General features: G+C 36.4%; 1 protein-coding gene across 12 annotated transcripts in view; it reads left to right on the forward strand.

Moving 5' to 3' along the window:
* The window catches only part of Dys (Dystrophin), a 2,834,509-nt gene that overhangs the window by 1,080,675 nt on the left and 1,736,465 nt on the right, over positions 1-17,369 (forward strand). For all 12 annotated transcript variants that reach the window (XM_069839232.1, XM_069839233.1, XM_069839235.1 and 9 more), the window contains one exon: positions 10,775-10,917. In XM_069839232.1, the coding sequence (XP_069695333.1) occupies positions 10,775-10,917 (143 nt within the window). The remainder of the gene's footprint in view (positions 1-10,774; positions 10,918-17,369) is intronic.

The following is a 17,369-nucleotide window of genomic DNA, read 5'->3' on the forward strand; positions in this document are numbered from 1 at the left end:
CATGCTATATTTTGTAATATGAATCAGCTTCTTATCTATGCAGATGACGTGAATATGTTAGGAGAAAATCCTCGAACTATTAGGGAAAACGCGGAAATTCTACTTGAAGCAAGTAAAGAGATAGGGTTGGAAGTAAATCCCGAAAAGACTAAGTATATGATTATGTCTTGTGATCAGAATATTGTACGAAATGGAACTATAAAAGTTGGAGATTTATCCTTCGAAGAGGTGGAAAAATTCAAATATCTTGGAGCAACAGTAACAAATATAAATGACACTCGGGAGGAAATTAAACGCAGAATAAATATGGGAAATGCCTGTTATTATTCGGTTGAGAAGCTTTTGTCATCTAGTCTGCTGTCAAAAAATCTGAAAGTTAGAATTTATAAAACAGTTATATTACCGGTTGTTCTATATGGTCGTGAAGCTTGGACTCTCACTTTGAGAGAGGAACAGAGATTAAGGGTGTTTGAGAATAAGGTTCTTAGAAAAGTATTTGGGGCTAAGTGGGATGAAGTTACAGGAGAATGGAGAAAGTTACACAACGCACAACTGCACACATTGTATCCTTCACCTGACATAATTAAAAACATTACATCCAGACGTTTGAGATGGGCAGGGCATGTAGCACGTATGGGCGAATCCAGAAATGCATATAGAGTGTTAGTTGGGAGGCCAGAGGGGAAAATACCTTCGGGGAGGCCGAGACGTATATGGGAAGATAATATTAAAATGGATTTGAGGGAGGTGGGATATGATGGTAGAGACTGGATTAATCTTGCTCAGGATAGGGACCAATGGCGGGCTTATGTGAGGGCGGCAATGAACCTCCGGGTTCCTTAAAAGCCTGTAAGTAAGTAAGTAAGTATGAATGTTATCATACTTCATGCATAAAATGTTTTATAAAAAAAAAACAGATTTATTTCAATGGCCAATATCTCGAAACAGGTTTTGGCGCTTGGTCTGTTATTGCGTAACTCGGTCCAATTGGAGTGATATAAATTTTTGTCAGGACATTTCGAACTGGCAGATCAAGGTTAAACAATGGACTCCATTTTCCTGGTGTGCTTACCCCATTCCTGGACCATTCTCCACAATTAACGTCAGCTGGTACAGCCGGGATTACCAGTGCTTCAGTTCACAGTTTTAAGTTCAGTGACTCGTGGGTGGTTTGTACGTGACCTTGATCCGCCAATTCGAAATCCACTGAGTGTAGTAGGCCTACACCTTGCCACATATCGAACCAGAGCTGGCTAAATTACAAGCTAGAAATCTAACAGCTGAAGAAGCTTAATTCTGTTAATTTAAATATGAGGAAAGGAATATAAATAACTCATTGTTCAATTGTTTTTGTTGAGTCGTTGCAGGCAGCACATTGCTATACAAAGTTTCCATTCCCCGTTATAATGAAAGCAGAATAATTTATCCAACCTAAAATCTCTACTTTCGCTCTGCGTTTTTTTCCTTCCTCGTTCGAAATAAATGGAAAGTGGATTCTCCTCATCACAAACTTTTTCCTCGGGTCTGGCAGCCCTGTTTATATTCAATCTAAAGAGTTTTTTATTCCCGAGTTTTAAGCTCCTTTAGACCGGTCGACTGTTACAGCATTAGCAATGGAATAGCAGAGCTCCGCCGTATTAGTAATTTGATACAGATCCAAGCGGAATGAGTTTTCCCAATGAACAAAATGTCTTTCTCTACAAGTATTGGATTAGAAATCCAATATGTTTTGATCTTCAACGTTGCGAGCCGTGGGAAAATAAGCCATTGTATCCACTTCTGCAATCTTGTTAGTTTCTTTTTCATTTCTTAAACTTGTTTCCGTAACGAATATCATTGTGTGTGTTGTCTGTGATACCATATAAGTAGCTTCTACATACTTTAGTCAATTTTGAGGTCATTTGACTTACTAGAGACATTTTAATGCGTGGAAACCTAAGAGATAAATGTACAACTTATGCCTTAAGGGAAGACTCCACTGAAAATCATGAAAATTTTTCCAAATTTTTTTAGCTATTTCACTTATTCAGAATTTATATTTTCATGCCCCAAATGGATTCAGCTCAATTCTGATTACAAATACTCGTATGTTTACACTTTTTAAATTAAGGCTGGAAGGGGGCGTGGAATTTAAAGAGCTGTCAAAATTGTTTTTCATCGAAGAATTGTTTTTTAAAATTTCTGATTACAAATGTAGTAACTTTTTGTTGGCTCCCTGAAGTTACTAGATGAATGTAGCGGAGGAGAATATTAATTTACATAAATATTCATTTTATTTTCAAATCTATTTTTCAGTGTTCATTTTTGTTGATTCAACACCAACTTTCTTATGCCAAATATTAATCAATCTGGATGAAATTTTTACTGGAAGTATTTATGAGGTGGCTGCATGTTTCTATGCATTTATTTTGTGAGAAATGCTGCTAGTTTATTTTATTAATATTTTTCTTAATGCTGCTAGTTTATTTTATTAAACTGCTGATCTCTTATTAAAAATGGGTTTATTAATAAAATAAACTAGCAGCATTTCTCACAAAATAAATGCATAGAAACATGCAGCTACCTCATAAATACTTGCAGTAAAAATTTCATCCAGATTGATTAATATTTGGCATAAGAAAGTTGGTGTTGAATCAACAAAAATGAACACTGAAAAATAGATTTGAAAATAAAATGAATATTTATGTAAATTAATATTCTCCTCCGCTACATTCATCTAGTAATTTCAGGGAGCCAACAAAAAGTTACTAGATTTGTAATCAGAAATTTTAAAAAAGAATTCTTCGATGAAAAACAATTTTGACAGCTCTTTAAATTCCATGCCCCCTTCCAGCCTTAATTTAAAAAGTGTAAACATACGAGTATTTGTAATCACAATTGAGCGAATCCACTTGGGGTATGAAAATATAAATTCTGAATAAGTGAAATAGCTAAAAAAATTTGGAAAAATTTTCATGATTTTCAGTGGAGTCTTCCCTTAAAATGAAATATCACTAGCTCCGTATTCCAGCTACCTAAAGACTGAAGTTAAAGACACATTGGGTATATTGTACGCCGAATACAGGTAATGCAACGGATAAGGATATAAACAAACAGGTCGTCGCTGCGTGACAGTCAACTCCCGACATTCTGAAGCTATGCTAGTAAACACATGCTTGACCCTTGATGTTCATTTTCGTCGTGATCTTTGCAGTGAACAATAACGTTCATTCGTAAGTTACGAACTTCAACATATGCGGATGTCACTTGAAATTATTTTATATTGCAAGAAATTCTTTGAATGGCACATGACGTTAGTGGTGCATGATGTAGTACAAGATATTCCTATTGTCTGATATTTTTTTCGTATTTCATTAGGATATTGCATGTCGCTCATCACTGAAAAACCCACTAATTTCCTATATAGGTACTTCTCTAGAATTCGCTAAAATGTAGCTTATTAAATTTATTAATTGGGATGTTGGCACTGAACATCATGGTAGGCTACACAAATCCATGCTAAACGTCGAGTTAATATCTTCATAATTTTCAGATTGTGATGGTACTGGTTCTTTTGGATTACGCTCAGTACACTTTCTGTGCCTTTTGGTATTGCATTGTCTTTCAGTGCACTATTTGTGTCACTTTGACATTTATTTTATACAATTTATATGTAATGTTGTCTACATATAGACAGTGAAAATATTAGTTCAAAAATCCTCAACTATGCCCTGCAATATTACACGCTTGAACATCTTACTGAAGGCATTTTACCTCTGCAATGAACCTTCACTCAGCCACAAAAATGGAGTTATTTAACACTAATTTTAAGCCACTGAACGATGCGAGCAGATTCCAACGTCTTAGCCAGAGAGGGAGCTGGAAAGTACTTTACCTAGGGAGACAGACCTGAGTTCGTTGACCTCTTACGTCTATATTACGACAAGAAAGAGCAGTGTTAGCGACGATATTGCCAGAGTGCTGACTCTTTCAACTTAATTTTCTAATTAACCGTGCATTTAATCACAAAACGTTATGTCGGTTTTCTATTCATTTAAGTGTACTCTAATTGGCAGGATTATATCATTCCGTCCTGTATATAATATTTATACATTATTTTTTTGTGATATTTCTCTACTGTTTAAGTTGTATTAGATATTTCTAGTTGGACTAATTTTATACTATTTACACATTCTTGAAATGTGTTAGTGTTTTTACACGAGTTCACTTTCGAGATTATGTCATCTTCCACCAGACTTCAGCACATTCCTATATAATTCCTCTCTTTCATTGTTTAAGAGCTCGCATTTCCGGAGTATGTGGTCCACTGTATGTTCTTTGTTCACAAGCAATGTAGGCCTATGTATGTAATGTATGTATATAATGTATGTATGTGTGTATGTATGTATATATGTATGTATGTGTGTGTGTGTGTGTGTTTGTGTGTTAGAATCCCATATTAAACAAGGACTTTTTAATATTATACGTTTTTAATACAGATTATTATTTGTGAAAGTAACATGATGAGAATTTCCAGTGGAGAAATAGCTGTATTCTTAAATACATTTACTTAAGCCGTAGAATTTATATTTCAAATGAGAATATCTTACTTTTTCAAAATTTAAAGGATGCGTTTTACATACAATTAAAAATATAGAATTTATCTTGATGTTTAATTGAATTGTACATTGGTTATTTTCATGCACGTGTGTTTTTAAGGTATTTCAAAAGAGAATGACTGTAGACAGGAATATGATTCGTTGGAACATAAAAACTGGATTCTTATGGTATGTATACCACGAATAATGATAAAATCTGTGTTATTTTCATCACACCGATTATTTATTTAAATGAAGACTTTTACAATGATACCCACCAATTATTTACTTCCGATGGACTGATAATATTTTAAGATATTGAATTTTAGAGTTATACAGTGGAAAAATGCAATGAAGTTTGTGGGAATAATTGTCATGGCGTTCTCAACCGCAATTTGCCCTGTGTGGCAGATTTGATCTCATTTTGCATGACGTCACATACGAGTGGTCACTTGATGAACTACTGCATGTTCAGTGGGAGAGCTGCTGTCAAATATAAGCTATGATAGGCTGTGCTACAAAATCGTGCCATTAATGACGGAACATCTGCTGTTGCTACGCGACTAATTGTCGACAGTTGACGATCGCACAGATTGTTTGTAATTTGTAACTTGCTGTATTTAAAATAAAGTAATCAAGACCTTCGCCGTGACTTTAAATTAAAAATATAGTTGGTTTTGATTTCTGACGTGGGTAATTGAAATTCACAACCCAATAAGAAAGCAGTGTGTTCGTACTATCGCATTTTTCTGTATTCTCTGCAGTTGTGGCATTAGATTAAAAGAAAATACTATTTGCATAACAACATTAGGTCCTATTATATATTACTAGTGGCTTGTGCAGCAAATGCTGTAAACTAAATTCATTAGACGTTAAAATAAAAATTGTTCATATTTATTTTCAATCAAGAATACCAGAATTTTGAAAGTTATTTGCTTCCGTAATGATGAAACATACTCCCTCTGAATGATTTTTTTTATGCCAAATACTTTTTCTTGAACCTATCCACCTTCAGTTTTTTTAGTTTTAACGCGCAAACGCAAGTAACAATGTCAAGAGATTAGTGGGTTTTTCATGTGGGAATAAAGCAATAGCTATTTCAGATCATTGTGGATTCTAGGTGAAAGTTAAAAAAATGTCAGGTTTGCTGTGCTTTCGAACAATAGACATAGCGTCTTGGCATAGCAGCTGCATGTAGAACTTGAAATGTAGAGGGTAAAATCATTTTATCCTGCTAAGACAGTGGCCGGCAGATGCTGCAGTTGTGACGTAAGAGCCAGTCAGATCGCAAGAGCTTGGGAGAGCGAGCAGTTGAGTCGTATTAATGTTAGCACACACCAGCGCAGTGGCGTCAGTGCAGCAGTAGAACGGGACTGTTGAAAACAAAAGGATCTATCTACATTTTATAGAAGATTCCCCAGGCAAGATTCCCTCGATTGCATAGATTTGCTGCTAGGATGTTGAGCATATTCGGATCTACGTATGTATGTGAACAGTTCTTTTCTTGTATGAAGATCTGCAAACTACAACATAGAAACCACCTGTCTGATATGAACTTGAAACATATTCTTCGCTTGTGTGTTAGCCAGGCTATGACTCCAAATATTGCAAAATTAGTACGCGAGAAAAGAGGAAAAAAATCTCGACAAAGCGTTTAGCTTGGGCACGGTAGTGATACAAAGTGATGGTGTGTTTCAAAAGTTGAAATATACTTTGCATACTACTCACCAAGATAGGGCCTATATAGTTTAATCTGTATATTATGTAGAAAAATGTGTGTTAAAAAACACTGTTTTCAAGTTTCCGAGTAGATAAAGTGTTGCAGTACTGCTTAAAGTATTTATTTATATGTTTGTATGATTATAGCAGTTATATGCAAACGCTTCTGCAAGTGGCTGTATTATGAGTTTCATATTATTGTAAGTACATTAAATTTGATTACAAACCAAGATATTTTGTTACATTGATTTATCACGGTTTTACAGTTTTGTTTTCGTACAAATGTATTGTAATTGTGCTGTTCCCATACTGGATCGCGCTCTGTCAGTGCATAGACCCGCACCACCACTGTTCAGATGAACCTTCTCTCCACGCTGTGCTCAGTATGCAGAGATTGCCGAGCAAAGAGCAAGGCGGCTACGTCGTATGACGTCACAGAGCACGGAACATGCCGGTCACTGTGCTAAGAGATCTTGCTGAAATGATTGGGAGACTAGCCTACAAAATTTTGTAGGCTTCTTATTTTAACAGTGAATAATACCTTTCGGTATTTCCTTAGGAACTGTAATTTTTACGCTTTCTCGAGCCAATATTGAAGAGAATGTCGCATGTAAATAACTACACCACAACGCGATTAGTATATGAAAAAAACCCAACCCCACTTGATTAATAACTATAAAAATATTTGATTTTTAATAACAATATTATTACCTTACGTAACTTATATAATAGCCGCCGCTCAGTAAATTATATAAATGAAGATCTAATTTAAGATAGTCTGTACATCTACTTGCATAACCCCAAAACGTTTCACTTTCATGTCATCACTGTAGCATTAATATGTATAATTAATGAAAAATAGTCACATCATGGCATTAACTATAATAATATTTCATTTCTAATGGTAATAATGTCATCAAACCACCTCAAGTTTTGTAGCTTTACTCAGGAAATTACACACCGCAGAATCAGACATGTAAATTGTTTTTAGTAAGTTTTGAAGTTTTTAATAACCAATTGAATTTGAGCTCTAAATATGTCAGCAATCCTGCAGGTCATGGCCTTCGTGTAATAGCCTAGTGTTTATTGTAGTGTGTGTTTTGTTTTATACTGAAATGCAATTAGTGCTCAAAAATGACGAAACATGGATTTTGGAAAATAGGAAAATTATGTAGGAAAACTAACGCTTCACTGAAAGTTACTATTTTTCTGAAAAAAAGTTGGGTTCCAAGCTTCAAAATGAGTCATTTATTAAAATCCGTTCAGATGTTTTCCCGTAATTTCCATTAACAGTTCAAATTTATATATACACACATGTATATGTCTGAAGACGATTTTTAGACCTTCCCTCTCTTGAAATGTATAATTTTTTATTTATTTTTTTTCTCATTCTATGTTCACATTTCCATGTCTAAAATTTGGATAGTAAGTTATTAAAGCCAAACATATTTATTTATGAAATATCCTAACCGCTATTGCGCCTTGAGATGAAAGTCCGGAACACAAAAACAAGGGGTGAAGTGTTAACTGTTTTTAAAGAACAACACACTATAGCCGAATACACGGTGACACCAAGTCGTAAAGGTTTGAACAGGATTAGATACATAGATTTTATTTTAGAAATTTTATATTTTAGATCTATAAATATATTTTAATAAATTATACACATATAGGAGTGACAGACTTCATTATTTCATTACATAATTATATTAACAGAATTGACTTTTCTACCACTTACTGTCTCCGTTGAGGTCGAATTGTCAGATTTTGCTGGAAGCTAAATATAAGCTAACTTTACTCTAACGTATGCGAATTATTTATAATGGCCCCAAGGGTAGAATTAGGGAAACATTTTGCAGTATGCACCTATGCGGGGGTTGTGGAGAGTTATGAGGCTGCAAATGTTTAGGGTTGAAGCTCACAATGCTCATTATTCTTACGTCTGCATGAAATACGGCTGTGGCCACCATAATTACGTATTTCCGCGGTGTGCGATTATTCTGTGGTCGTGTGTACAGTATGCTGTGTTTGGAGAAGTGCGCACCAGCGTTATGTAAAGTCATCTACGGTGTGTTTTCTTTACAAGCTTTTGTCCAATCTAGCCAAGATATCATATACAGTGTGTTTTTTATTTCAATATAAACACAATTTTTTGTACGAGATCTAGATTGTTTCTTCTGAAAAGTGTGGAAGAATTATTTTGTGAAAGTATGCAGAGCGTGTATTAGATGCAATAGTAATATGCGTTACAAGAGCGGTATGTTGATGTTTTCATGTTCGAGGAAAAGATTGAAAAAGCGAAACGTAGTTGAGCTTTTTTAATTTTCGAGAACATGAAAACAAACATACCGCTTGTGTATCTTACATTATTTTGTGCGAAGATCGTTTATTACATACCTGAAAGAGGAATTACTAATTAGTTGCAATGAAATCTCCATCTTGGTTTCTGTTCAATGACGGCAACTTTTAAAAACTAAAATATCTATCTTCAACATTGTTGTTATAAAATGTTTTCTGTGTTTATTATATTCCAGCAGGCCGTGATATACGTCTGTCTTTTTTTTCCCCCAGTCTATAAATGCGAACTCAAAACAAACGGTAAGCTTATGTAATGATTTATTTTTCATTTTAATATTTAACAATATTATTTATATAACATATTGCAGTAATAACATCCGCATCTGGAATCTCGTTGATTTTTTCACGGCTTCCTTAATGTTACCTGTATCAGGAATGCAATAAGTCTGGTGGAGTAGTAGACTTTACTTAATTTTTGCAAATATTTAAAAACAATAATTAACATTGCAATTTAGGTGAAATTGCAGTGGTAAGTTTCCAATTTATAATTTTTACTATGTTAAACGTCTCTAAAAAGAATATGTTAAAAGCCTAAAGCAGTAAAATGAATGTCGCGCTTAAGTGGTAAGAAGACGGAAATTGTTATGTGTGTTACGTTGGGAATACTGAATGTGGTATTTCACACTTACCACGTATTGGTTTTGCGCGGAAAGCAAGCAAATACGCACGATCTCGCACAAAATAGTTTTAACATATGCCGTGTTTTCCTAGTAATAAATCGTGAAAATACCCTATAATTTTGTAAACTTAAATACGATGTGCTTTCTTCACAGAAGTGCGTGGAATCATTAGTGCGCTCATATGCATGTATGATCTTATACAGGGACATCATTTTATTTTTACTAAAATTTTTAATATTAACCTGACTATACTTTTAGAGAACCGTTCGCTACCCCGTTCCACGACTGGAGTTCGATGATACTGGCGTAAAACACAAACAAATTACTTTACTAGTTATAGAAGAGAAGAAAAGTAGTTCATCCATGTACGTAAACTAGGAAATATCGCGATTTTAAGTTGGATAATTTTCATTAGGTTTTTGTTTAATCAAAATATAGTACTGTATTAACAGTAAGTGTTTTTACTCACGAACTGAGTTATCCATGCGAACGTATTCATTAATCAGTGTATATTATACTGTCTACAGCACATTAGCATACAATATAGAGAAAGAAGTTAAATTGAAAAATTATCATAATATGAATGTTTAAACACATTTTTGAAAATGGTGGCCGTTCATTTCGATACAGACTTCAGTTCTTTTGTGCATATTATCGCACTATAGACTATTTTACCTAATTCCAATTACCAGTTTCGTCCTTAGTTCTAGTAACTCATGTTGAAATAATTCTGTACCTACTCTATAAAAAAGTACCTTACGTACTGTAAATTCAATCTTCACTTCTGCCCGACCCGCATAGATAAAATTACTCAGACATGCTATCTACTGTCCGTCCAAGTGGTTATGACACAGGATCGTAGAAAGGGGGGAAATCACGTGACAGTTAATTACTTAACGAGGCCCTTTCTTTTAAGTTATTTTAAACAGGTGTATAATATTAGGTAAACGTCCAATTCCTAACAGAAATTAATGTTTTCAGAAAAGAGCTAAGACAGCCCAGCTTTTACAGAGGGGCAAGGAGAAGCAGGTGGAGAAAATCGGGATGCGACGTAGGCAAACGGACAGTAGCTGTGCGAAAATATGATTCAATATTGAAAGTTCTTTCGTCACTGGAAAACGCGAACATATTTCTGGAACGTACTATACTCACTAACTCAGTAATGTTTACTATATGCGGCCTTGGTTCTGTGTGGAGGATTGTTGGAACTTCAGTAGTAGAAGGGGTGAGAGTGAAGTACATTAAAAAACTTAGGTACAATAAAAATTGAAGTAAAAATAAAATGATGTCCCTGTATAAGTTATGGCTTCCGAGTATCAATGTGAAGAATTGTTATGCTGTCTTGAAGTGCACTTTCTTTGCTAATTATTTTGCAATTTCAGATACGATTCCACTGCAGTTAGTACATGAAAGTATTCTTCGTTCTCATATGTAATGTATTTTCTTAAGCAACTGCCAGTATTTATTCAGGCCGCTTACCGCTATGTATGTTCTTTACAGAAGTGCGGCATGGCGCTCCCGAGACCCGCGGTGTGCGATCCGTGGAAGTGCAGACGCCTCCCGCATCACCCACTAGCGTCCACCAGGGACCTCGCCTCACTCCTGGGGGCCTCCTCGCCAGCTTCGACAAGTCCATTCTGCAGGTGAGTCATTTTATCCTGTTATCCTGTGTGTAAGCGTTGTTGGTTTTGTGTTTGTTCTTTTAATAATCAAGATCGGAGTGATAATGAATCTTTCCACTCTTTCGTCGTACTGAATTTATCGTTCTTCGCTAGACTTTTGTACAGAACGTGTAATTTTCAATAGAGAGGTGCAGACGGCTGTCACACACTGGTTCCGATCCCAGGCGGCAGACCTCTGTGACACAGAGATACAAAAGTTGATCCTATAGTACAGGCATGTCATTTGATGCCCATAGGAGCAAGCGCGCGCTTTAGAGCCCAGGAGAGCCTGAGCGCTTTACAGCGGAAAGGAAAGAGACAGACGAAAGAGGTGGTATATGCCGCTTGGTCGAGCTATATTCAGGGATGGCCAGCACTGATTCAATAGATAAAGGGAAGAGAACTTATTAAAACTGTATCCATGTTAATTTTTATATTTGTCTGAGAAGTAGAAGTGCATTATAAGAATGTAAGTTTTAATTTTAATGCTCATTTTTCACAGGTTTGATTTTTTTTTATTCAAAAGAAATATTTTCTCAACTTTTTTTAAAAAAGAGAAAAATAATTTTCAGGTATATGCCTATTTGTTTAGTAGCCTTACAGAATGTTTCCGTAAATCTAATATACCGTAAATACGTAGCGTATTACTGAAGATAGTGCACTAAAAATTTTGAAAATATTCGCATGGAAATTGTTTGTAAGGAAATAAATTAACAAAGCAACTACTGTTACTTCATAAGCAAAAGATACGTGTCCATGTGTTGTAAAAATGTCAGCTCCATAGCTTCAGCAGATTTCGAGAAAATAATTTAATATTCTGATGATAGGAAGTTGCTCACCAATATCACCTTAAAAGCATAATGCGATAAGAGTTTTGTTATGTAATATTAGTTACACTTAAAACAGATACAGTATCTGGGTAACTTTGCTTTGTACTGTAATATTGTTTTGATCAGTATATTGATTACTTTTGTAAGGCTAAAGATACCATCAATATAAATTCCAACTTATCATGTCATACTCAGTCTCTTTCTTTGGAATATCACTTTCTTTATGAATAATGTGTTTCATCCATTTAGTACAGTATAGTTGTACTACTATGGAATTTATGTGAATATTCCTTCTTAACTCTTTATTATGTTATTAACATTTAAAACACAGCTGCAATATTAAGAAATTGATGTTAGTACTTTTGTTTTACAGACAATATAGATAATATTAAACAAAAAGAAACCATATAAAAATAACGACATAAAATTTCACGTTCCGTTTGAAGTTTGAGCACCACTGGTTTCTTAACCCAACAGGCTGCTTATTCATTTACATAATTCTTCCTCCTTCCATACCTGGCGCTTGATGCCCGCGCTCGACGTCATGGTCAGAGAATGCGCTTGCTTTGACATCACTGCTATAGTATGACAAATATCTCAGTTCCGGTGGGGAATATGTTGAAAAATATCTCAACAATTTATTTATTTATTTATTTTGCTAATAATTGTAACATAAAATGAGGTAACCGGGGGTAATAAGGCCCACCTAAGGAATAAAACGTTCTTTCTTTGAAATGGAGACGTTTAGCAATTTTTAAATAATGGAATAACATACTTTTATAGTTATCCTATAATATTTTACTTCAAATAAATAATCAATGAGGCACATAAATGCTGTGAGCAATGAAAATTAACATCATGTCACTGGCCTTATATCCTGCTGTGACAGATAATAAGTATTCAACACAACGTGGGCACACAAAGTCTTCAGTTTTTTCCTCAGTGAGACCTACACATTCATCGTGCACCCAACTTTCACAAGAGTCACACACAAGCATATCTACAACAGTTCTCTTCGCAGACAGAACACATCCGCGTCCCCTGGATGTTTACAAATCCTGAAGTTGATGGTTCATCCAATGCTCTTTCTGCATTAGGAATTGTCAATCTTTCGTTTGTTTCATTTCTTGCAAAAAATATTGTGCTTCAGACTTTGAACTTTATAGTTCAGGGACTTTGAACTTGTGGGCGTTTCCACGTATTTATTTCATGGGCCTTATTTCCTTCTCTGTTACTTCGCGCCAATTTTAATTTACGGAGTGCTCATATGTTCATTAGCGGAAGTTTCACGGTAGCCCCAAACTTCTTAATGTTTACACAATAACGTGTGTTTAATATTGTATTAATGACACACAGTAAAACGATTAAATATCAACTTAAATTTTGCAAAATTTTATGAAGAAAGCAGAAATAATCACACATAACGTGTTGCCACCAGTCAGCTACAAACCAGAACGAGAATCTAATTTCTTTATACCTCACTCGAATGCAAGCTGTTGCTCTCTTTTGCAAAAGTGTGTAACTAATGAAAAAAACTAGGTAACATGCTGGGCCTTAATATCCCCAGGTACCTTATAATACAAACAGAAAAACTTTAGCTCGGCCCTGAAAGAGTAGAACTTGTCCTCAGGAGCGGATTCCTGAATTGAAAAAATTACTATATCTGTTCCAATAAATTTTTCCATTAAATTGTGTTTTCTTTATGTGAACGATCCCAGGCAAACTTACTTTCTGGACGGGTCTCGTAATTGCGGTCTAGTGGCCAACATTTGTTTAAGTCCTTCTTTTGACATTATTGGCATGGTAGAAGAAAAAACAACTTTTTTATCTGTCGCCATGAGAATGTTTGCGGCTAGTCACTATATGCCATTTACCCCGTTTTTCCTATCTTCATAGTCTCCTTGTGTCCACTGTAGCTTTATTTCAAGGAACATTCTTACCATAACGTGTGTAGGAGGATTCCCTACAGATAAAACTTTACACGCTGTGTTAGTTTCACCATGCTACGTTTATCGTTCTTGAAATCAGATAACATTATTCCCTTACTTTGAATCACTTTCGGACACGTAAACATGTAACCACGTTAGTGATCATTTTGATCCACTCCTGTAATTGATTTATTGGTTTTTTAAACTACTGAACTCTATCTTTTGAGCTAATAGGATATAATGCTTTTGATTGGCCAAACCAATTAGCATTTTTTGCACTCTAAGTTAATTACTTGGCGATTCATTACACGTGTTTAGATTGATTTATTGATCCAAGCTCTCTTTTAGCTAATCTGCCTGTTAAACCATGATTAAGGGTTCAAATTAAGTTTCAGTGAAGGCAATTGCAAATGGAGCATCTGAACGTGTGTGGCCTACAACACTCTTGCCTGCTATAAACATTGCGATTTAGCACATGTGTTTAGTTAGGTGAGATTCTCGGTTAAATGTTCAGCTAGAGTATCGACTTTCTATTGCGGTACTACCCGAGTTCGAATCCTGAATGATCGCTGTTGCTGTAGATTCTTCATTGTCTATTAGTCCCCCTTCAAGGGACGTCACGAACTGTGACTGTTTCCGCACGCCACTTGGGTGGGCACATGTTACTCACCTAAGAACCCCTGCGCTATAGATTTCCCTATGCGCCGCCTCCGAACTCCCCTACAGTCTACATATTCCTTTACCTTCCCACGTACACCTCACTGCGGTCCCTTAACCTCGGTCTCATGAGTTATAATCCGGGTCAGCTTACTTCATACCCTAAGGGTGCAACCTAACTTTTTTCCCCCCATTACTACTTATGGTAGTGGATTGTGGTGATTTTCTAATTTGCAGGTTGAATTTTCTTTCTCCAACTTCACTTATTACTCTATCCCGTGTAATACGTTTTTTTGTCCGGTTCCTGAACATTTCCGGTCTTACTAATAAAAACTCTATATACAGACGTTTAACTCTCTTATACTTATACAATGAGTAGCTCGTTTATAAGTCGTGTTTAAATTCCTTACTAATAATCACTACATACGTCGTGTATAACAGTATAACTGTTACATACGAGTAGCTACGTCATAGTTTCGTCTTTACTTCATTACGAAACAGAGTATTCCGAATCTCACCGGTCCGGTGGCATCAATGACGTCACGTTGCAGCGAAATAAGGAACAAAACTGCTGGAAGGATCGATGGCTGTCATGGCGACTGTACAAGTTGTTGTCTGTGCTACGCTAGCAAAATTTTCGTACTCCCATCTCGTTCAAAGAAAAGATAGCATAAACAATTTATTTCTTGAACCGGTAGTAATAACGGGTCCGTTGACATATTCGCTCATAAGCCATTAACATATTGTTTTTACGTTGTGTTCATTACAAACAATACAGCAGAACTAAAGCAGAACACACCGCCATGACACAACAGTGCACGATGTCATTCGTCTGCTAATTCCCGCCCTATACAAGAACCAATCAGATTCACTGATGGCGGCTGATGGAGAATGCCACCACCTCTGCAAGTTGATGGCACCGGTGCGACACCGGTGGAGCATCAATGACGTCATCGGTGGAATTCGGAACACCGTGATGCCATCGGATTGCTCAGCGGTGAAATTCGGAATACGCTCAACGGTAATAGAATATCTGAGATTCTCTATTGCATCCTGTAGAGCGCTCTAGTGTGCCGTGTTAAGAATCGATAGTACTACTGGCTCTGATCGATTACCACACTATATTTTGGTCTAAGAGTACAAGCTATAGCAATAATAATCTACTTATTCTGTGCTCCTTGGTGTGTTCTTCTGTGGTTACAAGGCATCCATCATCATAAAAATGACAGTCGATACGAACAGCTGTTAGAGGGGCGGCCATTTTTTCTTTATATACAACGCTTAAACAAGAGGTTTCGTATATATAACTACTGCAAAGCAATTCCCATTGTATAGTTACAGATTGTTTATACATCCATCGCTTATACATGGTTTATTAGTAACATTTTCTGTCTCAACGCTGCATAAGTCTCGTATAAAAACTATACACGGTTTATTAGTAAGACCGTTCATATATAACGCCTTTATAAAATACCCCGTTTGTTGTGTTGAAGTCCTGCATAATACGATACTTTTGTGGAATATTTTCGATGTAATTTTCAGCAATGAACTGTAACAGAAATGAGACATTTTAGGCCCTGAACTCAGAGGTGTCATTAACCTGAAAAGTATTGGCTTTCGACCCTTTTCCTGCACACTTAACCTTCATACTATACAATGCCCCACCCTCTTGTTACGCTTTTTTATTCGACTCTTTGAGCGTATTCCGAATCTCAGCGCTGAGCAATCCGATGGCATCACGGTGTTCCGAATTTCAACGATGACGCCACTGATGCACCACCTGTGTCGCACCGGTTCCGTCACCTTGCAGAAGTGGCAGTCTCCATCCGCCGCCATCAGTGAATCTGATTGGTTCTTGTATAGGGCGGGAATTAGCAGACGAATGACATCGTGCACTGTTGTGTCATGGCGGTGTGTTCTGCTGTATTGTTTGTAATGAGCACAACGTAAAAACAATATGTTAATGGTTTATGAGCGAACATGTCAACGGACCAGTTATTACTACCGGTTCAAGAAATAAATTGTTTATGCTCCCTTTTCTTTGAAGGAGATTGCAGTACGGAAATTTCGCAAAATCTTGCTAGCGTACCACAGAAAACAACTTGTACAGCCGCCATGATAGCCATCGAACCTTCCAGCAGTTTTGTTCCTATTACGCTGCAGCGTGACGTCATTGTTGTCCACGGGTCCAGTGAGATTCGGAATACGCTGTCTACCTGCGCGCTTTAAAGCCTACAACGCTTATAGTTACAATATCCCACCCTCTTGCTAACTCCCCCTCCTTTCTCTCACTCTCTCTCTCTCTTTTTCTCTCAAACAACATTCCTCACTCGGCTGTAATAAAATTCTGGAAATTTTTGCTGGTCAGTTTGTTGTCCTTCAGTGTATTCAAGTGTCTGTGAGTGTGATTACAATGACTGTTAAACGAAAAGCGCTCTGTCGGAAAAATAGAAAATCTTACGAAAGTACGATGAAAACAGTACTCTCAATCAGAAACAACTCTCTGATTCATTAGGAATCCTATCATCGACAGTAAGGACGATAATAAAACATCGCGACCCAATCACTGAAGCTGCGACGTCGGGAGGATGTAAGCGCAGGAGAGTGAAGGACTTGGAGAACACGTACTTACTTACTTACTAGCTTTTCAGGAACCCGGAGGTTCATTGCCGCCCACACATAAGCTCGCCATCGGTCCCTATCCTAAGCAAGATAAATCCATTCTCTATCATCATATCCCACCTCCCTCAAATCCATTTTTATATTATCTTCCCATCTACGTCTCGGCCTCCCTAGAGGTCTTTTTCCCTCCGGCCTCCCAACTAACACTCTATACGCGTTTCTGGATTCGCCCATACGTGCTACATGCCCTGACCATCTCAAACGTCTGGATTTAATATTCCTAATTATGCCAGGTGAAGAATACAATGCGTGCAGTTCTATGTTGTGTAACTTTCTCCATTCTCCTGTAACTTCATCCCTCTTAGCCCCAAATATTTTCCTGAGAACGTTATTCTCA

The sequence above is a fragment of the Periplaneta americana genome, chromosome 11 (genome assembly GCF_040183065.1).
Source record: "Periplaneta americana isolate PAMFEO1 chromosome 11, P.americana_PAMFEO1_priV1, whole genome shotgun sequence".
NCBI classification, from domain to species: Eukaryota; Metazoa; Arthropoda; class Insecta; order Blattodea; family Blattidae; genus Periplaneta; species Periplaneta americana.